Source organism: Triturus cristatus, chromosome 3_1, assembly GCF_964204655.1.
Source record: "Triturus cristatus chromosome 3_1, aTriCri1.1, whole genome shotgun sequence".
In the NCBI taxonomy this organism is placed as follows: Eukaryota; Metazoa; Chordata; class Amphibia; order Caudata; family Salamandridae; genus Triturus; species Triturus cristatus.
This window is the reverse complement of record NC_140583.1, coordinates 31,766,008-31,790,522: the sequence shown is the minus strand read 5'-3', so window position 1 is coordinate 31,790,522 and position 24,515 is coordinate 31,766,008. Positions and strand designations below refer to the sequence as shown.

The 24,515-nt window shown below is 51.0% G+C and overlaps 1 protein-coding gene across 2 annotated transcripts in view; it reads left to right on the top strand.

Moving 5' to 3' along the window:
* Window positions 1–24,515, top strand: part of CREB3L1 (cAMP responsive element binding protein 3 like 1) — a 387,245-nt gene that overhangs the window by 296,524 nt on the left and 66,206 nt on the right. For both annotated transcript variants that reach the window (XM_085646694.1, XM_085646695.1), the window contains exons 3-7: window positions 219–448; window positions 11,654–11,726; window positions 15,393–15,550; window positions 19,791–19,940; window positions 23,608–23,666. In XM_085646694.1, coding sequence (XP_085502820.1) covers window positions 219–448; window positions 11,654–11,726; window positions 15,393–15,550; window positions 19,791–19,940; window positions 23,608–23,666 — 670 coding nt within the window. The remainder of the gene's footprint in view (window positions 1–218; window positions 449–11,653; window positions 11,727–15,392; window positions 15,551–19,790; window positions 19,941–23,607; window positions 23,667–24,515) is intronic.

Below are 24,515 nucleotides of genomic sequence, written 5' to 3'. Positions count from 1 at the left end.
GTGTTTTTTAATTGTTGTATTTTATTTTATTTCCCCTCATCTGTTGACTTCACCCCTCCCCACTGCTCTCACCTGTCCTGGCTCCGACTGAGGGCCTTTCAGTTTGTACCCGCCCTGCAGGTTGACTGTCACCATGCAGTTCACGTCTGGTGTGCAGTTTTCTTCCCCGGTCAGAGCTGATGAGAGTAAATCCTTGTTTCGTGTTTTCTAATCTTCAGAGCTGGAGAGCGGAGCCTGGGCCCTGGAGCACGAGCTGTGTGCCATCCTGGTGAAACAGGAACAGAGTTTGGACCCAGAGCCGGCCGAGCCCCCGCCAGTAGTGAACACTCTGTACCAGCATGCCGAGTACAGCCCCGTGCACAGACACCCGGAGATGAACCCCGACTATCACAGGTGTCCCTCCACGCTGAAAGTGTACCCAGGACCCCGAGTTCCCGCCGAGGAGCAGGCAAGTCATCTCTGTGTTTCTGTGAGTGTAGCATGTATGCTTAGATAGCGCGACAGCTCCCCACTCGGGGCTTCCCGGCGCTTTAAGCAACAGGTAAAGTTCCCCCAGCCCAGCTCAAGTCTGTCCGAATCCCTGGTGCGCCGATAAAGCGTTCCGGAGCTAAGGCCGGGACCGCAACCGAGCGACCTCCCTTGAGAGTCCGTATGATCATGTGCACAGGGAGAGGGCGCTGGAGCGCAGAGAGCGAGCAGGCTGATGCGGGTTTAGCGGGCCAGCGATAGGGCGGGGGTCCCCCTCAGCCCTTGCTTTGAAGACCTGGCTGGAGCCTTAACTTGGATGCATTCCTCCGCCCTTAGCCAGTGAAGCTCGCTGAGGAGGGATGTAAAATGCATGATTTGGCAGTCTGTGAATCAGCCTTGTGAATCAGTTTTGTGAGTCTGCCTTGTGAATCAGCATGCTCTCTGCACCCTTCGTGCCCTCAAAGGTGAACAATGCTGTTCTATAGGACCCGGATGTAGGAGAGTAGGATCTGCTTCACATGGGTACCCCCACTTTTTGCGGGTGTTTCACTGTTTTTCGACCTTAGTCTGGCTGTGGCCCTGCTAATCAGGACCCCAGCCTAGCTGCTTCCTCTCTAAAATGGTTTCCATGTACATTAGGTACATATCTAATTGGATTCTGGAGTGCCTTATAAGCCCCTAGTATAGGGGTATACTATGTACCTAGGGCATAGGTACCCCAGAGGCCTACCAGGGGCTGAAGCATGTATTATGCCACCCCTGGGAAGCACTCCAAAATGGCACCACAGGTCTGCTACTGCAGCCTGGGTAAGGGTGTGCTTGCACCCCTTACAGTGCTATAGGCTACCTATATCACTACCATATACAGACACATATAAACCTATAAGCCACTCCTATGGCAGGCCTTAACAATCCTGAAGGCAGAGTGCTTGGTTTTATGTGAGAGGGTGCCCAAGCATGAGCTGAGCCACTCTGCAGCTTTCGGAAATACTTCCTTATGGCTGTTCTGTGATACAGCCATACCATATACTCTTAAGTGCATTATAACCTCGCGGTAAATGCTAACTTTGGGATGGCTGCATCAAAACATGTCGTGTTTGGTGTCAAACGTTTTGGAATACTACCCTCCCACCAGTTCTGGCGGCGGGGGTAGCATTCCACCCTTCTAGAGGGAGAGACATGTTCACACTGGCTAAACCCGGTAGGACTTTCCTGAGCCCTGGCATCACAAAATGGAAGCCTCTGCCACAGACACGGGCTGGCCTCCTGCTGCTGACCGAAACTCCAGCAGGGGAGGCCTGGACAATAGGTTTCCTGTCGAAGGGAGGTGTGACCACCTCACCAGACAGGCAGATGTGTTTTGGGGCTGGGAGGGAGAACTCTCTGGTGCTTTGAAGTCCTGCACTGGGGGCACGTTTGGTGTCCCTGTGCATAGCCCAGTTCAAACCGGTTGCAGGGGCTACCTGCTCCTGCTCTGGCGTAAAACTGGACAAAGGAAATGGGTGTAACCACCCCTCTTTCCTGGCCCACCCATAGGTGGGGCCTTAGAGTTAGTCCATCCCCTAAACTATAGGAATCAAGTACCTAGGACTTTAGATTACCCTGGACGAAACTCTGCAATGTACATCCTGGCCCTTCGACATTCTATCCTGACTCGAAGACTGAACAAATTTCCCTTGGGTTCAAGGAGTGACTCCCCTGCTTGCAGGCACCAAAGAAGCAACTGACCGGTCTGCATTGCTAAAGCTCTCGCCGGACGTCGAAGTCTTTGCATCACCAGAGGTGGATTTCCAGACTTCTCTGAGGCTACCCTGAGTCCACAGCAAAGCTGAGGCCCGTGGCCATCGTGGGTGACGTGAAACCTTGACCCCTGGACACCGTGAACTTTTGCAGCAACACTATCTTCCTGGTCCTCCTCGAAGTTGTGCTTTGGGCTTTGAGTAGCCCCAGCCTTGAGCACCTCCTGCACTGAAGATTATTGGCCTCCACTTCACGAGTGACCCGTGGGCAGCTTCAAGTGCGACCGCTTGAGGCTCCTTCGCGATCACTAGCCCGTTTGCTAGCAGGTCGCACAAAGGCAATTCCTTTTCTACTTGGGCTTTTCTGGTTGCTCCAGACGTGCCCTGACTTACCCTTGCTGAATGAGTCCCTCAGACCTTGCTGGTCTGCACCACAGTCCTTTCTCTAAATTCCAGTGACTTGCCGTTGCCAAGGCTTGTTGGGTCCATTCTGGCCGCCGACACCACAGCACTCAACAGACTTTATGGGCCAGCTCGAATCCAGCTCATGGACTTTGTTGACGCCTCTTGGACCTCGTGGCTGAAGAGTCAAGACACTCATAAACTCACCTGAAGCACCCGACATTTGTGGGCATTGGTCCATACTGCCCTCGGTCACTGGCAATTGACCCAGACTCTGTCCCCTCTGCTTTCAGGTTTCTTCCATCCTAGATTCAGTCTTGGATCTCTTTGGACACTTCTACTCTTCACGGCAGCAGCAGTTCTTTGCAGGCTTCCATTGAAATCGACGACGCGACCCGACACCAAAAGACACCTATGCACCCCGCTTCCCTGGGTGATGTAACTCAAGTACTCCGGTGCTCACGTGGGTGCTAGCCCTAGAACTTCTTAAGTCCAAAAGGGTTTGGTCCTGACTCGATTAGAAGTGTCCCTAATCTTTAAATTTCGAACCGCGACATTGCCCATAGAAGATAACGGGACCCCGCAGTTGTGTTTACACACTGCACACGGCCCCCGTGGGTCCCCTGTGTCACTACCTTGGGTGGTTCCTTGGGGTCCCAGTGATTCTACAGGCAATAGGCCTAGTGTCTATTCCAGTTGTGATTCTTATACCACTTTTTTGGTATATGGTTTGGTCCCCCCCTAGGGCCCAAACGTGTATTTGTGCTATTACTGATGCTTGCTCACTTCTAAACTATGTACATCGAACTCCAGTCTCATAAAGAGACTAGAGGGGTGTGTTTTATGTTAAATACATATATTTTGAATACATACCTGGTGTGGTTGTCTTTTCATTTGATCATTCAAGAGATTATAGACTGGTAAAACAAGCTGCTTTACATTCCTTCAAGACTTAGCCTGAAGGCTGCTCTCCATAGCTACCACTAGGATAGCTTTCAATAAAGGTTGTCTTTAACCTATTCACCATAAGGGGTTGTTTGGACTGATACATGGTGTCCACTAGAACTAGTGGACAGCATATATCAGGCCACCTTCTCACACCGGACCCCCCAAGTTGTTCCCGGCCCCGCCCCCATCAGAACCCACAAATCAAGACTTGAAGACCAGAGCTGTGGGTAAAAGAGGCCATGTTTATTATAAACCATCACATATAAATATGACAATATATCATCAATAAGATTCAAATTTCATATGACATAGATTTATCAGCTTTGATCACTGAACAATATTTTCATTCATGTTGATCCAACTTCATAATCTATCAGCAGAGATGACAGAACTTAAATTATCGACAAAGAATGTTGTCTATCACTCCAGCACTAAGGCTAGCGCCCCCCAACTTAGAACAATGCAAGGCGCAACCCACCTGCGTCCTTGAGGGGTGAGCCCCTGCCATCTGGTCCTTGTCCGCCACCTGAGGGCCCCCCGTCCACCTCCAGGTTGCTCATCGGGGCTCGTAGGGAATGACCAGGGGCGGATGCCCCATGCCCTAGATTGTAAACTGGCGCCCTTGCTCCAGGCGGTGTCTCCATTCTCTCTGGGGTGAGCTTACCGTATCTTCCCCTCAGTGCTGGCCTAGGGAGTATGCAGGAAGACTCCCCTTAACAATGTAAGGCAATTTATGTGGCCTCCTTACCGCCACTCTTCCAACTTCCAACACCTTCCCAAGCTCTAATTTCAAGGGGTGGGTGGGTGGGAGAATCAAGCAGTCCGCAGCGCACGGGGCCGGCGCTGTAAGGAAGAGAGGACCAGTGCCTGGGCGATGTGCCCTAGAAAGGTCCCCGGCCCGCTCCCCCCCTCCATTACTGGCCCCAGCAGGAAGTGACGCCGGTCTCGCCCCGGAAGTACTTCTCACCGTTCGCAGTGACCAATCCCTCGGCCAGGAGCCACGAGGGCGTGACCGGGATCCTAGAGGCCCGCGTCCTAATGGCGCGCTGCCTTATAGTACGCGCTTTCCATTGTTGCGGTTTCCTTGTGTGATCTTGGGCAGAGCCAAAGCACCCATAGCTACTGCAGACATCCGCACAGACGCACACCTGTTGTACCCTTCCCTAGCCTGACAGTGTCTGTTCATGTTTGGGGCACTGTTGACTCCCAGAGTGACCCTGCACAGGCCAGACACCCGTCGAATGCACCCTGAACGCTCTACCCACCTGCTTTCCGTACATAAAGGAGACAGGAAATGCATAAATGGAGAGATTCACCCCAGATGGCGGAAAAAAAGATACATCCTGGATAAAAATTGAAATGTGTGAGCGGGGAGTCTGCGTTGACACGGTCGTAGATAGTAAATTAAAAACACTGGGAGCGTTAACAAGTCACAGCCCTTTAAAAACGAACTTTCTGCATCTCTGGTGCCCAGAAGACTTTTACTGCGCTTATTATAAACACATTTTTGGTTCCTATTTTTGGTGTAAGTTAAGCTTTTTTTTATTTGGCACACACTCATTTACAATATAAATGTGGCAGCTGCCAGGAAGATTCTGTTACAAAGTCGGAGTCGTGCCTCGCCGTCTAAAGAGGTGGCTTATGTATTTAATCACAGGAGCCACGCTGCTTTGAATCTGGCGCTGGGGCCTGTCGAGAGAACCCCCCTTTTGAAGCCAAAAGACAGGGGGGTCGGACCCCGCCGGGCCAGGTTATGAGCCGTAAAGCAGCGGTTTCAGATGCGAGTCAATGCCGCCTGAAACCCATATTTTTATTACTTAAAACATTGGCCTAAACTAAACCTCTCTTTGAATCTTGGCATATATATTTCTGGGAAGGAAGCCTTACTTAGGAAATGCCAAGTTCCAAAAGATTAGGACGTGTTTTCAAAATGCCGGCCCAGTCTATCTTTTTTTATTTAACGCTTTGGCGTTGACTTTACAAACATGAACTCGAATGTTTAGGTCTGGCCTGAGACAGCTTTAGCTGCTCGCTGGATCTCATGTGATGAGTACACAATATGCAGTCCCCAGTTCACCAAGAATCTGCCTGTGCACAACGATCCCACTCACAACTGCGATTGTGCGCAGCCAGTGTGCGGATGTGCGGACGCGGTCATAGTCACAAAGCTGGCCCCGGTTAGCATGAACAGCACCGACACTGGAACAATTTGAGAAATGTACAAATGACCTTTGCACTGGATGACGTCTGATCAGTCACAACAAATGTTCGTATAAATTTAAGTACAAAACTGCAGGGCCACCAATGCAATCCAGAAATGTTACTGCGCCTGGACCACTGCCTTTGGACCACTGCATCTGAACCACTGAGTCTGGACCACTGCGTCTGCACCACTGCGTCTGGACCACTGCGTCTGTAACACTGCATCTGAACCACTGAGTCTGCACCAGTGCGTCTGGACCACTGCGTTTGGACCTCTGCATCTGAACCACTGAGTCTGGACCACTGCGTCTGGACCACTGCGTCTGGACCACTGCGTCTCTAACACTGCATCTGAACCACTGCGTCTGGACCACTGCGTCTGGACTGCGTTTGGACCACTGCATCTGAACCACTGAGTCTGGACCACTGCGTCTGCACCACTGCGTCTGGACCACTGCGTCTGTAACACTGCATCTGAACCACTGAGTCTGCACCACTGCGTCTGGACCACTGCGTTTGGACCACTGCGTCTGAACCACTGCGTCTGAACCACTGCGTCTGGACCACTGCGTCTGGACCACTGCGTCTGAACCACTGAGTCCGGACCACTGCGTCTGCACCACTGCGTCTGGACCACTGCATCTGTAACACTGCATCTGAACCACTGAGTCTGCACCAGTGCGTCTGGACCACTGCGTTTGGACCACTACGTCTGTAACACTGCATCTGAACCACTGCGTCTGGACCACTGCGTCTGGACCACTGTGTATGCACCACAGTGTTTGCACCACTGCGTCTGGACCACTGCATCTGGAAAGCTGTATTTGCAGCACTGTACCTAGACCACTGTGTTTGCACCACTGTGTCTGCACCACAGCTTTTGCACCACTGCGTCTGGACAACTGCGTTTACACCACTGCTTCTGAACCACTGCATCTGGACTACTGCGTTTGCAACACTGCATCTGGACCACTGCATCTGGACCACTGCATTTGTACCACTGCGTCTGCACCACTGCGCTTGGACCGCTGCGTTTACTCCACTGGGTTTGCACCACTGCGTCTGCATCACTGCGTCTGCACCACTGCATTTTCAGACCTGCACATTGGTTTGGCAGAGTGGGGGGCCTACTGCCCACCACCCAGGAATCACCAAAGGGGTGCAGGTCAGCAGTTCAGCCTGTCACCCCCAAACCCGCAAGCAGATGGGGGTACTGAGAAAGTCAAATGCTGCGTGCCAGCCTCATCAATACTGGGTAGGGTAAAGCTGCGTTTGTGTTGCACGTGCACACATCTAACATTCTTTTTTTGACACTTTTAGAAGTTGCAAAACCAAAGTTCTAAGATGTTGACAGGCTCCGCGGTCCCACCCACAAAGGAGGAGCTTGTCAGCTGCACGTAGGTATCTTGACAGTGCTTAATTTGTAACCAAATAAATGCCAGGTCCCTCGTCAGGGTGCTAACGCAGCTTGCACCACACCTAGCCCCTGCCATGCTGTCAGTGATAGTAAAAACACAACTGCTCACCATCACACTCCCACATGTGCAACAATTCAGACTATTCCAGGCCCCCAAAGCGATAAGAATGACGTGGGAGGCAGGCAATAGTCATATTTAATATATATTGAATTCATAGAAAGATACTGGTGTGCTCATTTCTAAACTAGACAAACAGCGCCTCCATGTGGCAGACACACAAGTGCCGGTGTTGAAAATGAAGTACCTGTGCCGAGCACCGGAAGACACTGCCACAAATTAAGCACTGTCATGTCTGTCAGGACCGCCCCAACGCTGCACTATTTTAAGAACGAGTTGAAGACGCACCTCTTTCAAGAACACTGCATCACAATGCATTAACGGACCACAAACCAGCTCGCTCTTCAGTCACTCGCGGTCTGTACGCTTGTCTTTGACTCTATGAAGTGGCCCACAACTTTTTACCTATTTATAACAGTTATTGTGCGCGATATGCTCCTATATTGCCATCTCAGGGTATCCTGGATGATGTCATCAGCGATGTCATCAATGCTGTCAAATGACATATCAGTGATGTAATTAAACATGTCATGAGTGATGTAATATGTGAGGTCATACGCAGAGCATGACAGGGATGCAAGTTAGAGTTAGTTAACAGAACTAGAACTGGCCAATTTTAATGTAAGTTCTTATCTTATTTCAACAGGAAACTATAACACCCCTCCTCTTACCAGGGTCGATGACAAAAAAATGCTTTCACAAAGGCCTGATGAAAAAGACAACAGGCCTTTTTCATCTCAGCACCCAGGATCTATGGGCCCGATTCACAGAACTAACTTAAGACAAAATCCTAAACATACTACCATTTTGGTATTCACAGAAGGCCCTTACTCATTTTGGTATTCACAGAAGGCCCTTTCTCATTTTGGTATTCACAGAAGTTAGGAGTCCTAACTTTAGGACTCCTAAATGCCTTCTGTGAATACAGAAAGTCTTAAAGTTATGATTTTTCACAGTTTAGGAGTAGTCAAGTTAGGAGTCCTAACTTTAAGACTCCTAAATGCCTTCTGTGAATACCCAAAGTCTTACAGTTAGGATTTTTCTCAGTTTAGGAGTAGGAAAGTTAGGAGTCCTAACTTCTGTGAATACCGAAATGAGTAAGTGCCTTCTGTGAATACCAAAATGGTAGTAAGTTTAGGATTTTGTCTTAAGTTAGTTCTGTGAATCGGGCCCTATAACAACATCCCTGTATCTATCAGGACGGCCCCAACTCTGCTTTAAGTTAGGATAGAGTTGAACTCTCACCTCTTTAACGAACACAACATCACGATGCATTAACCACCCATAGCCAGCTTCCTCTCCGAATACTCATTGACTTTACGCTGGCCTTTGACCATGTACAATGCCCCTCTGCCTTTGGGCCCATGCTGCCCCTGATGTGCCCGGTGCGGGGGACTTCAGGGGGTTCCTCATTTAACCCAAGACCTCTGGTATCTGTAAGTTTGGGGGTGCTCCTTAAGGGGAATCTCATTGAGCCGAAAAACTCTGATATCTGTGAGATACAGGAGTCTTGGGGCCCCTCACCACATTCTGCAAAGAGGGCCAGGGCACCCTAAAGGGGGCTCCCCGCTGAGCCCGAGACCTCTGATATCTGTGAGATGCAGGAGACTTGAGACCCCTCATCACATTCTGCAGAGAGGGGCGGGGCACCCTGAAGGGTGCTCCCCATTGACCTTGAGACCTCTGATATGTGTGAAATGCAGGAGTCTTTGGACCCCTCACCACATTCTGCAAAGAGGGCCAGGGCATCCTAAGGGGGCTGCCCGCTGAGCCAGAGACCTCTGATAACTGTGAGATGCATGGTCTTGGGGCCCCTCACCACATTCTGCAAAGAGGGCCAGGGCACCCTAAAGGGGGCTCCCCACTGAGCCTGAGACCTCTGATATCTTTGAGATGCAGGAGACTTGAGACCCCTCATCACATTCTGCAGAGAGGGGCGGGGTACCCTGAAGGGTGCTCCCCATTGACCTTGAGACCTCTGATATGTGTGAAAAGCAGGAGTCTTGGGTCCCCTCACCACATTCTGCAAAGAGGGCCAGGGCACCCTAAGGGGGCTCCCCGCTGAGCCCGAGACCTCTGATATCTGTGAGATGCATGGTCTTGGGGCCCCTCACCACATTCTGCAAAGAGGGCCAGGGCACCCTAAGGGGGCTGCCCGCTGAGCCAGAGACCTCTGATATCTGTGAGATGCATAGTCTTGGGGCCCCTCACCACATTCTGCAAAGAGGGGTGGGGCACCCTAAGGGGGCTCCCCACTGAGCTCGAGACCTCTGATATCTGTGAGATGCAGGAGTCTTGGGTCCCCTCACCACATGCTGCAGAGGGGCGGGGCACCCTAAGGGGGCTCCCCGCTGAGCTCGAGACCTCTGATATCTGTGAGATACAGGAGTCTTGGGACCCCTCACCACATTCTGCAGAGAGGGGAGGGGCACCCTAAAGGGGGCTCCCCGCTGAGCCCGAGACCTCTGATATCTGTGAGATGCAGGAGTCTTGGGACCCCTCACCACATTCTGCAGAGAGGGACGTGACCAGGCCTGGGTGGAGTTTACGAAGTTCCCCTTCGTAGAGCTCCGTGAAGTGACCCAAAAACGTAGCCGCGATAAGCAGAGATCTGCAAGCAGCAGAGTGCGATAGGTCATGCCGTTCATGCTAATTTCTTGTCCCGGGTGTTTGTCCCTTGCTAGAAAGTCAGCGCGAATGGATCCATGCACAGTGCAAGAGGGCGCTGCTTCTGCTGCTTGAGCAGATTTTCAACTCGCGCAGCCGCTTCCTCAAAGCGAACGGATGGCTTCTCAACAAGAGCGGTCGCGACCATCCACAATCGCCCGCGTTGAGAAATCTTGCTGAAAGGTGGTCTTGCATTGGGTTTTCCTCGCTTGCCAACTTAATGTTGGTGAGCGTGAGTGAGTAAAGAAACTCCTCTCTGCTTCGCGGAGCAGAGTTTTTGGAACTCCGCGTGCTCCAAGGAACGCGGAGTGCAGTTAACATTGTAAACTCCAGGAACGGAGCAGAGTTCACACCTAGGCCTTGATTGGACACCGTACGGGGCCTACCTGCTGAGCCCAAGACCTCTGGTGCTGGTGTCATTGTTGGGGGAGTGGTGCATGATTTTGCGTCATGTCACTGACTGCCCAGGCCCTCTTGCTTCATTGCTTCACTGGGTGAATCGCAGAGCCTGCACGCATGCACGGGAGCATTGCACGCATGATGCTTGGGCACAATCTGTACATGTCTCTTAGAGTTATACCTTATTGTGTGTGCACATCTGGCGTACACCATTTTTAAGGGTGCATACTATGTTCTTTTTAAAAAACTTGTTGAAATTGTTTTGGTGTTTATAATATGCAGTTGACAGAGAGATATCCTAAAACCAATATATATTTTTTAACATTGATAAAACACATGGTTCACATATACCGTTGATGGGCTCTGGTGATGTGGAGTAAGCACAAAGATCAGGCAGCATTACTTGTGAATAGTGGCCCCTCCAAGAGGGTATTACTGGACCTTGGCACGCATTATCTCTCATGAATCTGCTTTACAAGCTAAAATAGAAATTATGGGTTTTACATAAGCACTGTGAATTGTGGGCTTTAAACCATAGTAGTATTGATAGTGTAATATATAAATACTTTCAATGGTTGAAACGTGTACAGAGTGGGTTGTTAGGGTTCAGGCACTGAAGGGAAGGGGTCCCTTGGGGGCCCCTTCCCATTTGCGAATGGGTTACTATCAACTTGAAGTTGATGACAAACTACAAAAGTTTTGCGATTGCATTCCGGTCGCAAAACATTCATACGTTCCCCTGCAACTTGCTACTATGAAGGGACGTCCTTCTCACGTTCCTTCCTAATAGCGATTTATCGATTCTGTTGTAGGTTACCAACTCGCAAAATAGGGTTAGTACACGTCAAAAGGCTATTTAGCAGTTGCAAACTGCCTCATTCTGTATTTGCGACCTCTAAAACCTTTTGTACATGTAGCCCTTTGTGCAACTATGCAGGGTTACCTGCCATACCCACCAATGAGCAGCTGGCGGCGCTGTGCTACAGGGAAACAAGGAGCGCTCCCAACAGGCCAGTGCCTCTGTAAGGCAGCAGGGCTGGGGCAGAGTCAGGGAAGTGTTGTACTCAGCTGCCACTGAGAGGCCAGTGGTGTTGGGGGGAGTCAGTCAGATATGCTTCCCTGCCTCTGAATGACAAGCAGGGCTGAGGTAAAGTCAGACATGTCAAGAAGATAACTGACTCTACACCAGATCTTCCCTGGTTAACCTCTAGTTCTCCGGGTTCCTCATACCCCCCTGCAGAATTTGAGCACAAACTCTTACACACTCAGTGATCACCTTTTTACTTCCCACAGGCTTCAGTGGAGATGACACAGACCATTAAAGATGAACCCCAGGATGAGCCCCATTTCATTCACCCACCCTCAGGTAAGTCATCCATGTGGCGTCGGAGGGGTGCAGCCCCCTCTTCAGGTGGTACCTGTATGACCCAAAGAGGGGCTGGAAAAGGGAGCTGACAATGGAGGCTGGATGGGAGGGGCTGGGACAGCCAGCTGACAACGGAGGGTGGACGTGCAGAGCTGTATCAGGCAGCTGATGGGGAAGCACATGGACAATGGAGGGCAGGCTGGCAGGGCTGGTGAAACACGTGACAATGAAGGCTGGGCAGGCAGGGATTTGTTAGCAAATGGATAACAGAGGGTGAGTGGGTGGAGCTGGAAAAGCAAATAGATAATAGTGTTGGAGGAAGCAAGGAAAGGTGGGTGGGCAGGAACTAAGAATGGCAACTGACGGAAAGCGGGAAAGAGGAGCACGAAGGAGGGAAGTAGAGATGGGACACAGGTGGAAAACACATGCACTCTGGTAGAGTGACTAACCAAAATAAAAAAGTAGCACCTGAAAAATGAGCGGTTGAAGGACACAGGTAATGCGTCCATGCTCCAGAGGAGGGACAAACACAAGAAGAGTAAGGAAACCCTAAGGAGGCTGACGAGTAAGAAGCAAGCAAATGTGAGTGACAATAAAACCAACCAAGGCTAAGCAATGAGCGCACTCTAAGCCAAACAAATGTCTTGCAAAAGAGACTGCATACACACTCTTTGGTTTGGCGAGACCAAAATAAAAAGGCATGACGATGAAACTGCTATCTGCTTTATTTCGTAGGCACGCACACATGATGATGGCATATTCATGTGCATGCATCGCTATGCACGCACGCCTATGAAATGATGCAGGTGCTATTTTAATGTTTACCAATCCAATATACATCAGCAAATAAAAAAAACAAATTCCACACATGCTTTATGTAAGGCAGAGGGGTCTGCAGTCATCACCAATCAGCAGCCTCAGCCAAAAGAATTACATTTTAGGAAAAAAAAGTCCAAAGAGTTTGGAGGAGACCAGCAATGGGTAGTGGGAAGCGAGAGTGGACTAAAATTAGAATAAAGCCCGGTGGGGGCAGGAGAGGAAATGCAGCACACAAGGGTAAGAGTAACAAGCATGCTGGCTAGAAGCATGCGGGAGAGAGAGCAAGCGGCACACGAGGGTGAGAGTAACGAGCGGGCTGGGTAGAAGCATGCGAGAGAGAGAGCAAGCGGCACACGAGGGCGAGAGTAACGAGCAGGCTGGGTAGAAGCATGCAAGAGAGAGAGCAAGCGGCACACGAGGGCGAGAGTAACGAGCGGGCTGGGTAGAGGCATGCGAGAGAGAGATCAAGCGGCACATGAGGGTGAGAGTAATGAGCGGGTTGGGTTGAAGCACCGAGTGAGAGAGCAAGCTGCACACAAGGTCGAGGGTAACGAGCTGGCTGGGTCGAAGCATGCGGGAGAGAGAGCAAGCGGCACACGAGGGTGAGAGTAACGAGCGGGCTGGGTAGAAGCATGCAAGAGAGAGAGCAAGTGGCACATGAGAGCGAGAGTAACGAGCGGGCTGGGTAGAAGCATGCAAGAGAGAGAGCAAGCTGCACACGAGGTTGAGAGTAACGAGCAGGTTGGCTAGAAGCATGCGAGAGAGTGAGCAAGCTGCACACCAGGGTGAGAGTCACAAGCGGGCTGGGAAGAAGCATGCAAGAGAGAGAGCAAGCAGCACACAAGGGTGAGAGTAACAAGCGGGCTGGGTAGGAGCATGTGAGAGAGTGAGCAAGCAGCACACAGGGGGAGAGTAACGAGCAGGCTGGGCAGAAGCATGCGAGAGAGAGAGCTAACTGCACACGAGGGGGAGAGTAACGAGTGGGCTGGGTAAAAGCATGCGAGAGAGAGAGCTAACAGCACATGAGGGGGAGAGTAACGAGTGGGATGGGTAGAAGCATGTGAGAGAGTGAGCAAGCAGCACAGAAGGGGAGAGTAACGAGCAGGCTGGGTAGGAGCATGTGAGAGAGTGAGCAAGCAGCACACAGGGGGAGAGTAACGAGCAGGCTGGGCAGAAGCATGCGAGAGAGAGAGCTAACTGCACACGAGGGGGAGAGTAACGAGTGGGCTGGGTAAAAGCATGCGAGAGAGAGAGCTAACTGCACACGAGGGGGAGAGTAACGAGTGGGCTGGGTAAAAGCATGCGAGAGAGAGAGCTAACAGCACATGAGGGGGAGAGTAACGAGTGGGATGGGTAGAAGCATGTGAGAGAGTGAGCAAGCAGCACAGAAGGGGAGAGTAACGAGCAGGCTGGGTAGAAGCATGCGAGAGAGAGAGCTAACAGCACACGAGGGGGAGTGTAACGAGCTGGCTGGGTAGAAGCATACGAGAGAGAGAAAAAGCAGCACAGAAATGGGGAGAGTAACGAGCAGGCTGGATAGAAGCATACAAGAGAGAGAAAAAGCAGCACGCAAGAGTAACGAGCGGGCTGGGTAGAAGCATGCAAGAGAGAGTCTAAACGGCACACAAGTGAGAGAGTAACGAGCGGGCTGGGCAGAAGCATAAGAGAGAGAGAGCAAGCAGCACATGAGGGCGAGAGTAACCAGCTGGCTGGGTGGAAGCATGCGAGAGAGAGAGCTAACAGCACACGAGGGGGAGAGTAATGAGCGGGCTGGGTGGAAGCTTGCGAGAGAGTAAGCAAGCAGCACACGAGGGTGAGAGTAACAAGCGGGCTGGGTAGAAGCATGCGGGAGAGTGAGCAAGCAGCACACGAGGGTGAGAGTAACAAGCGGGCTGGGTAGAAGCATGCGAGAGAGAGAGCTAACAGCACACGAGGGGGAGAGTAATGAGCGGGCTGGGTGGAAGCATGCGAGAGAGAGAGCTAACAGCACACGAGGGGGAGAGTAATGAGCGGGCTGGGTGGAAGCTTGCGAGAGAGTAAGCAAGCAGCACACGAGGGTGAGAGTAACAAGCGGGCTGGGTAGAAGCATGCGGGAGAGTGAGCAAGCAGCACACGAGGGATCAAGCAGAATGAGGCACAGGCGGGTGAAGCATATGAAAAAGACAGCTAGAAAATACATGAACTAACATGGAGTGGTTCACTAACAAGACAAAAGTAATTCCCTTCAAGGGAGCAGTGGAAGGATACAAGTGAGCCAATCAAAAGGTAATGGGGCTATGCTCCAGGAGAGGAACAAATCCAAGAAGAAGAAGGGAAAGCACTGAATAAAAAGCTCATAAATGACAGTGACATAAAACCAACCAATGGTAAGCAATGGGTGGGCCGTACATTCACTGTAAGTTCCTGGTAAGCCCCCAGTAGGTCTTTTGCAACCAGATAACTTGCACAGTTTGGAGAAGAGACTTACTAATAGGTCTGAATGAACTGCACTTGAGACCTCTACTGCAGCCTGCAGGGGCAGATGTAAGTATCGTGAAAACAAGAGAGTTCCACTCAGTGCAACGCAGAGGCAGAGTTTGTCAAATCCAAGGCAAGGACCTATGAGAGGTGCAACGGTCCGGCGAGTGGTATTCACATGTAAGACCAGCCCCAATGATGTTCAAATACACAGGGTCAACGGCAGCCTCGTGCCTTTCAATGACCAGGTGGGCCGGGATAGCATCATTTCAATGTGAGGGAATCCGGACATGTAACTGACTCTTCCCAAACCTTCTGGCCTTTCAGAGTCACTGGACTCTATGGAAATCTGCCAATCAGTGACCAGGTGTTCTTTCCTCTTCTTTTCAGACGAATTGGCGCAGCTTCCACCGACCCCACCGAGCAGCCACAGCAGTGACAGCGATGGGTCCCAGAGCCCCCGGTCGCAGCCCCCATCCAGCCCGGTCCGGCCGGTGGCACGGTCTTCAAATGCCATTTCCACCTCTCCGCTGCTCACAGCGCCTCATGTAAGTAACAGGGAAGAAAGCACGCTGGGACTCTAGGGGCGGGGGGCATTAGAGACATGGTGGTCACTGAATCATTGGCGCTGTGGGCTGTGGAAATATGGCACTGTGGCACTAGAGCGGGCACTGGAGCCATGGTATCAAGAGCATTGTATCAGTGTCACTGGGGCTCTGGAGTCATGGCACTGTTGCACTCTAGCTTTGAAACTAGGGGCACTGGAGATATGCCACTGGGGGGCACTGTATCAACAGCACTGGGGGCGCTGGAGTCATGGCACTATGACAATGGTGTGTTGACACAGGTTGGCATTGGAGTCATCAATGGCACTTTGGTCTGTGGAGTCCTGGCACTGTGGCACAGTAGCTTTGACACTATGGGGCACTGGGACCATGCCCCTCAGGGGCACTGTCTCAACAGAACTAGAAGCACTGGAGTCATTTCACTATGACAATGGAGCGTTGACACAGGCTGGCATTGGAGCCATCAATGGCACTTTAGACTGTGGAGTCCTGGCACTGTTGCACAGTAGCTTTGACACTATGGGGCACTAGAGCAATGCCACTGAGGGGCACCGTCTCAAAAGCACTGGAAGCACTGGAGTCATGGCACTGTGGCACTGAAGCTTTGACACTATGGGGCAGTGGAGCTATGCCACTGAAGGGCACTGTATAAACAGCACTTTAAGCACCAGAGTCATGGCACTGTGGCACTGCAGCTTTGACACCATGGGGTACTGGGACCATGTCCCTCAGGGGCACTGTCTCAACAGAACTAGAAGCACTGGAGTCATTTCATTATGACAATGGAGCGTTGACACAGGCTGGCATTGGAGCCATCAATGGCACTTTAGACTGTGGAGTCCTGGCACTGTTGCACAGTAGCTTTGACACTATGGGGCACTAGAGCAATGCCACTGAGGGGCACCGTCTCAACAGCACTGGAAGCACTGGAGTCATGGCACTGTGGCACTGAAGCTTTGACACTATGGGGCAGTGGAGCTATGCCACTGAGGGGCACTGTATAAACAGCACTTTAAGCACCAGAGTCATGGCACTGTGGCACTGTAGCTTTGACACTATGGGGCACTGGGACCATGGCACTGAGGGGCCCTTTATGAACAGCACTGGGAGCGCTGGAGTCATGGCACTGTGGCAGTGTACCTTTGAACTTGGGGCACTGAAGCTATGCCACTGGGGGGCACTGTATCAACAGCACCTGAAGCACTGGAGTCATGGCACTGTGGCACTGTAGTTTTGACACTTTGGGGCACTAGGGGGGCACTGTATCAACAGCACCTGAAGCACTGGAGTCATGGCACTGTGGCACTGTAGTTTTGACACTTTGGGGCACTAGGACCATGCCCCTGAGGGGCACTCTCTCAACAGAACTAGAAGCACTGGAGTCATGGCACTGTGGCACTGTAGCTTTGACACTATGGGGCACTGGGACCATGCCACTGAGGGGCACCCTCTCAAGAGCACTGGAAGCACTGGAGTCATGGCACTGTGGCACTGTAGCTTTGACAATATGGGGCACTGGGACCATACCACTGAGGGGCACTGTCTCAACAGCTCTGGAAGCACCGGAGTCACGGCTCTATGACAATGGAGTGTTGAGACAGGCTGGCATTGGACCCTTCAGTGGCACTTTAGATTGTGGAGTCATGGCACTGTGGCACAGTAGCGTTGACACTATGGGGCACTGGAGATATGCCACTGAGGGGCTCTTTATGAACAGCACTGGAAACACTGGAGTCATGGCAATGTGGCACTGTAGCTTTGACACCATGGGGCACTGGGACCATGCGACTGAGGGGCACCGTCTAAACAGCACTGGAGTCATGGCACTGTAGCTTTTACACTTTGGGGCACTGGGACCATGCCACTGAGGGGCACCGTCTCAACAGCAGTAGAAGCACTGGAGTCATGGCACTGTGGCACTGTAGCTTTGATACTATGGGGCAGGGGGACCATGTGACTGAGGGGCACCGTCTCAACAGCAGTAGAAGCACTGGAGTCATGGCACGGTGGCACTGTAGCTTTGGCACTATGGGGTACTGGGACCATGTGACAGAGGGGCGCCGTCTCAACAGCACTTTAAGCACCGGAGTCTTGGCACTGTGGCACTGTAGTTTTGACATTATGGGGCACTGGGACCATGCCACTGAGCGGCACCGTCTCAACAGCACTGGAAGCACCGGAGTCATGGCACTGTGGCACTGTAGCTTTGACACTATGGGGCACTGGGACCATGCCACTGAGGGGCACCGTCTCAACAGCACTGGAAGCACCGGAGTCATGGCACTGTGGCACTGAAGCTTTGACACTATGGAGCAGTAGGACCATGCCACTGAGGGGCAGTGGGACCATGCCACTGAGGGGCACCGTCTCAACAGCACTGGAGGCTCTGGTGTCATAACACTGTAGCACTGTAGCTTTGACACTATGGAGCAGTAGGACCATGCCACTGAGGGGCAGTGGGACCATGCCACTGAGGGGCACCGTCTCAACAGCACTGGATGCTCTGGTGTCATAACACTGTGGCACTGTGGCTTTGGAGACGAATGACGGGTGCAGAATTGCTGGTGAATGATGGACAGTGCAGATTGGCTGAGGAGAGCTGTTGGAAGCTTGGCACGGTTAGATAATGGCAACTAGTTGACGGTGACAGAACTGTCACTCTTCACGGTTGGCTAGTGGTGGATGCGCCATTTTCACTGATAGAGATGGAAGGAGATTCACACTGGGAGAGAGGGCAGACGGACAACAGCGTCCTGTCTGTCTGACCTGACCTATCTTCCCTGCTGACTGGATTTAAATTTTGAGCACATTGGGAGATGTCCAGCCTGTTTTCAGAGTTTCCTTCATCTGGTGGAGTTCTAGATTCTGCTACTCTGAGGGACACACAGCATGGAAGCGAGAGTGGTCACTGCTTCCTCTCCGGGCTGGAGGGCACTGATGGCGGCTGCGGCTGGTAGCCAAGTGCAGGGTGCAAGACTTTCCTTCTGCGTTCCTCGGTCAGGAGGTTGCTGTCTCTCTTAGTTAAATCCGAGACCCCCACGGGGGATTTGCCACGCTTTATAAATATTTGACTGATTGAATGATTGATTGACGAGTCCTCCATCACCGGTTCTCTTCCTCCTCCGTGTGCCGTGGTGGGTGCAGAATAATCTGTGGGTTCGGTCTGACTGGTACCCTTGTCTGAGGGCACAGTGACGTGGGGGTCCCTTAGCTGTGAGTGAAGGACCTTCTGCTTCCCTTCCTCTGTGGTGTCCATGTCCTGCTGCTGCTCTGTCTACAACCCCATTGACCCCATGTCCACGCCCAGTTCCCTAGCTCGGTCTGGCACCAGCCCCCCAGATACACACATCTGTCAGCCGCGTGCCTAAGTCATGAGTGGGAATTCAGGCGTTCAAGGGCGTGGCCCATGGAGGTAAATGGAGAAGGCGCCCTCTTTTACTTTGTCAAGTGTAATGTTGTTTACAATTCTAATTGTGTGGCTGTAGCCTGATTGTTGCTTGTTGGAAAGCTTATGCTCAGTTCAGTAGTCCTGAGAGGCCGTGGCGCCCTCTGCAGTTACAATGACATGTGTAGTAGCGGGACCCTTTGTTGTTGTGAAACTCAAGAGCAAAATTAAGTGCACACACACACACACACACACACACACATTCATGAACGCATGCACACGCATCCTCCCCCACGCCCCTTGCAGGACTTCTGTGCCTGGCCTTCTTACCGCAGCATGGTCCACACACTTGCACACATGTGCAACACAGCCCCCAAGCACACAGAAGCAAACACAAACACATGCAACACGGCGCACACACACGCACACACAGGTAACGCCCCCGCACACACGTGCGCACACACACACGCAACACGGCCCCTACAAACTTGTGCAACACAGCCCCCATGCACACAGAAGCAAACACAAACACGTGCAACACGGCGCACACACGCACACACAGGTAACGCCCCCCGCACACACACACGTGCACACACACACACACACATGCCACATGGCCCCCACACACGAGCCCAATACAGCCCACACACACATGACACGCCATCCTACACACCCACCCAACATGGCCCCCACACACACAAGCACACACATGCATGCAACATGGCCCACACACACACAAGCACACACACGCATGCAACATGGCACACGTACACACTGCCACTGTGTGTGACATACATGGCTGCTCATACCGTCCTAAGTGCTCCTTTTTGTTCACAGAAGCTTCAGGGCACGTCAGGGCCTCTCATGCTGACCGAAGAGGAGAAGAGGACGCTGGTGGCAGAGGGCTACCCCATCCCCATCAAACTGCCCCTCAGCAAAGCCGAGGAGAAGGCACTCAAGAGGGTGAGGCGGAAGATCAAGAACAAGGTGAGAGGCCCTGGCGGTGCCCACCATTACTGAGGTGGGCAAGGTGAGGATCACTGTACCCACCATTACTGGGAACGGGGCAGAAGGAGGTGAAAGGAGAAAGAAGAGGGTCAAGGTACCCACCGTTACAGGGGGGGCAAGAAAAGAGGAAGGTACCCATCATTATTGGAGGCAAGAAAAGGAACAGGTACCCGTCATTATTGAGGGGCAAGAACAGGAGCAGGTACCCATCATTACTGGGGGGCAAGAAGAGGGGAAGGTACCCATCATTTCTGGGGGCAAAGAAGAGGAACGGGTACCCGTCATTACTGGGGGGAAATCAGAGGAGCGGGTACCCATCATTACTGGTGGGAAAGAAGAGGGGAAGGTACCCATCATTACTGGGGGCAAAGAAGAGGAACGGGTACCCGTCATTACTGGGGAAAAATAAGAGGAGTGGGTACCCAGCATTACTGGGGGGAAAGAAGAGGAGCGGGTACCCATCATTATTGGAGGCAAGAAAAGGAACAGGTACCCGTCATTACTGGGGGAAAAGAAGAGGGGAAGGTACCCATCATTACTGGAGGTAAGAAATGGAACAGGTACCGATCATTACTGGAGGAAAAGAAGAGGGCAAGGTACCCATCATTACTGGGGGCAAGAAGAGGAGCGGGTACCCATCATTACTGGGGGGGGGCAAGAAGAGGGGAAGGTACCCATCATTACTGGGGGCAAAGAAGAGGAACGGGTACCCGTCATTACTGGGGAAAAATAAGAGGAGTGGGTACCCATAATTATTGGAGGCAAGAAAAGGAAGAGGTACCCGTCATTACTGGGGGAAAAGAAGAGGGGAAGGTACCCATCATTACTGGAGGCAAGAAATGGAACAGGTACCCATCATTACTGGGGGAAAAGAAGAGGGCAAGGTACCCATCATTACTGGGGGCAAGAAGAGGAGCGGGTAGCCATCATTACTGGGGGGGGGCAAGAAGAGGGGAAGGTACCCATCATTACTGGAGGCAAGAAAAGGAACAGGTACCGGTTATTACTGGGGGAAAAGAAGAGGGGAAGGTACCCATCATTACTGGAGGCAAGAAAAGGAACAGGTACCCATCATTACTGGGGGCAAGAAGAGGAGCGGGTAACCATCATTACTGGGGGGGGCAAGAAGAGGGGAAGGTACCCATCATTACTGGGGGGCAAGAAGAGGGGAAGGTACCCATCATTACTGGGGGCAAGAAGAGGAGCGGGTACCCATCATTACTGGGGGGCAAGAAGAGGGGAAGGTACCCATCATTACGAGAGGCAAGAAGAAGAGTGAGTACCCATCATTACTGGGGGGCAAGAAGAGGATCAGGTAACCATCATTACTGGGGGCAAGAAGAGAAAGAGGTACCCGCCATTACTGGGGGGCAAGAAGAGGGGAAGGTACCCATCATTACTGGGGGCAAGAAGAGGGGAAGGTACCCATTATTACCTGGGGCAAGAAGAGGAGCGGGTACCCATCATTACTGGGGGGGCAAGAAGAGGGGGTGGTACCTATCACTACGAGGGGCAAGGAGAGGAGTGGGTACCCATCATTACTGGGGGGCAAGACGAGGATCAGGTAAGTGTCATTAATGGGGGCAAGAAGAGAAACAGGTACCCGTCATTACTGGGGGGCAAGAAGAGGGGAAGTTACCCATCATTACGGGGGCAAGAAGAGGAACAGGTACCCGTCATTACTGGGGGCAAGAAGAGAAACAGGTACCCGTCATTACTGTGCAGTAAGAAGAGGGGAAGGTACCCATCATTACTGGGGGCAAGAAGGGGAACAGGTACCCATCATTACTGGGGGCAAGAACGGGAACAGGTGCCCATCATTACTGGGAGCAAGAAGAGGAACAGGTACCCGTCATTACTAGTGGGCAAGATGAGGATCACTGTAACCACCAGTACTAGGGGGGTGGGCAAGAGGGGGAAAAAAAGAAGAGGATCATGGTACCCACCATTACTGCCTCTCGTGAGGGCGCAAGAAGAGGGGCGAGTACCCATCATTACTGATGGTGGGAGAAGGGGAACAAGTGGAGGCCCTGGGGTTACCTGTCAATACCGAGGGGGGTAAGAAAAAAGACAAGGAGGCACTCTGTCAGTCCTAACAGTTACTGAAGTGTGGGGATTAAGAAAATGAAAAGGCGGGTCTAGGCCAGAACTCAGTATTACTGAGGGAGTGGGAAGAGCAAGGGGGGGCCCTGGGGTCACCCATCATTTCTGAGGAGTGTGAAAAGGGACACTCTGGGGTCCTGGAAGTACCGATCCTCACCGAGGGCATGAGAAGAGCGCTGAGGTGCGTCCTGGCACTGCCCATACTCCCTGATGGGGTGAGAAGGGGAACACTGTGGGTCCTGGGGGGAGGGGGTTGAAGAGAGATGAGAACAAGACCCAGGTAAGAACTAGATAGCCCATGAACAGGGTTTAGAGCAAACAGACTATTAATAAGGTGACCCCTGGGCAGCGCCTGAACCCGGGTTTAGTGAAGGTTGAGCGAGAACAAGAATTGCCGCAGGCCTGATTCACAAAGGTAAAGTTAGACCAAAAGTCTCAATTTACTACTTTTCGGTATTCAGAAAGGTAAGTTAGACTTTTGGCCTAAGTTAGACTTTTGGCCTAAGTTAGACTTTTGGTCTAACTTTACCTTTATGAATTGGACCCTAAGGGCCTGATTCACAAAGGTAAGCTGAGCTGAAAGTCTAACTTTACAACTTTCGGTATTCACAAAGGGCATTTACGGGTAGTAAGATTACACTTTTGGTCTAAGTTAGACTTTTGGCCTAAGTTAGACTTTTGGTCTAACTTTACCTTTATGAATTGGACCCTAAGGGCCTGATTCACGGTAAGCTGAGCTGAAAGTCTAACTTTACGACTTTCGGTTTTCACAAAGGGCATTTACGGGTAGTAAAATTAGACTTTTGGTCTAAGTTAGACTTTTGGTTGAAACTTAGACCAAAAGTCTATCTTTACTGCTTGTAGATGCCCTTTGTGAATACTGAAAGTAGTAAAGTTAGACTTTTGTCTCAGTTTAAATTACGTTTTGGTCTTCAGTTTAACTGAGACTACACTTTTGGCCTCAATTAAACTTAAGACTGAATCTTGAGTTAAACTGAGACAATAGTTTAACTTTACTACTCGTAAATGACCTTTGTGACTACCGAAAGTGGTAGAGTTTGACTTTCGTCTCAGTTCACCTTTGTGATTTGGGTCCTTAGTGTCTAACTCTGGGCCCGATTCACAAAGGCAAAGTTAGACCAAAGGCTTAACTTAGACCAAAAGTCCAACTTTACTCCTAGTACCTCACCTTTGTCAATACCGAAAAGTAGTAAAGTTAGACTTTTAGTCTGAGTTAGACTTTTAGTCTAACTTTCCCTTTGTGATTCAGGTTCCTACAGGCTATGCACGCTGGGTGGTCTTTGTGGGATGAGGATGGACAGAGTTTTGGGAATATTTGAGACTTGTGTCAAGCTCAGGATCTCAGAGTTCTACTCCAGGAGCTGGAGTTGAGGGAGACAGGGTAAGAATGAAGCAAAGGGGGTGACAGACCATGAATCTGGGGGTAAAGGTGAGTTATGAGAATTTGAGGGCATGTGGTGGGGGGCACTTAGTGGATGATCTCTTATGGCATCTGATGAGCTTCTCCCACTTCCCCCATTAGATCTCAGCGCAGGAGAGTCGCAGGAAAAAGAAGGAGTATGTGGAATGCCTGGAAAAAAAGTAAGGCTCAACTCTGGGTTCACGCCCTTAAAGAAGAAACTTCTCAAATTCATTGTAAGAGGAAACTGCCTGTTCCTAGGCTCGCTGCTTCTCATTTCTAATATGAGTTCCTCCCCTTTCTTTATATAAACATCCAATAAAAGTAAGAACTCCTTTAATACAGGATGTCTGCAATTCTAGGACCCTTTCTTGGGTTTTGGTGCTTGATCCATGTCTGGAGAATCACTTTATGAACAGGACGGCATTCCTGTTCACTATTTCAGAATTTACGTTGCTTCACACCAGACCAGTCAAACCACGTTCACAGCCTTTAAATCACATTCAACGCAAAAATCACAATAAAATGGATTGGCTACAGAATTGTACTCATTTACTAAGGAACATTGACCTGAAATGTGTCTAAAATCCCAAAACCAAGGAAAATGAATGTGTCTTCCAAAGGAAAACTTGTGACTGGTGTTTCGGCAAGCTTGCTAATAATTGCAGCCTTCTTCAGGACAGCAGTTGCTTATGGATCACACTGAGAAGAGTCACATACATTTTCTTTGCTCAGTGGTCTCTAAGTTCAGTGGTACCTAAAAAATGAAATCATGGAAGATATTGTCTTAAATGATTAGAAAACAATGTATGGCATATGATGACAAATGCTAATATAAGATGATGTACTTAGAAGCGCACCCGCAGAATCCTTTGGTTCTAGAATGACCCAAGAAAGTACCTTGCATGGGTTACAATTTGCTGCAGCCTTGGACCCTCTCTTTGTATATGCTACTTCCTGAATAAATCAGACAATCTAAATGTAAAGAAGTTTCATAATGCTGCAGAGGTAAATGTAATTTATGTCAAGTA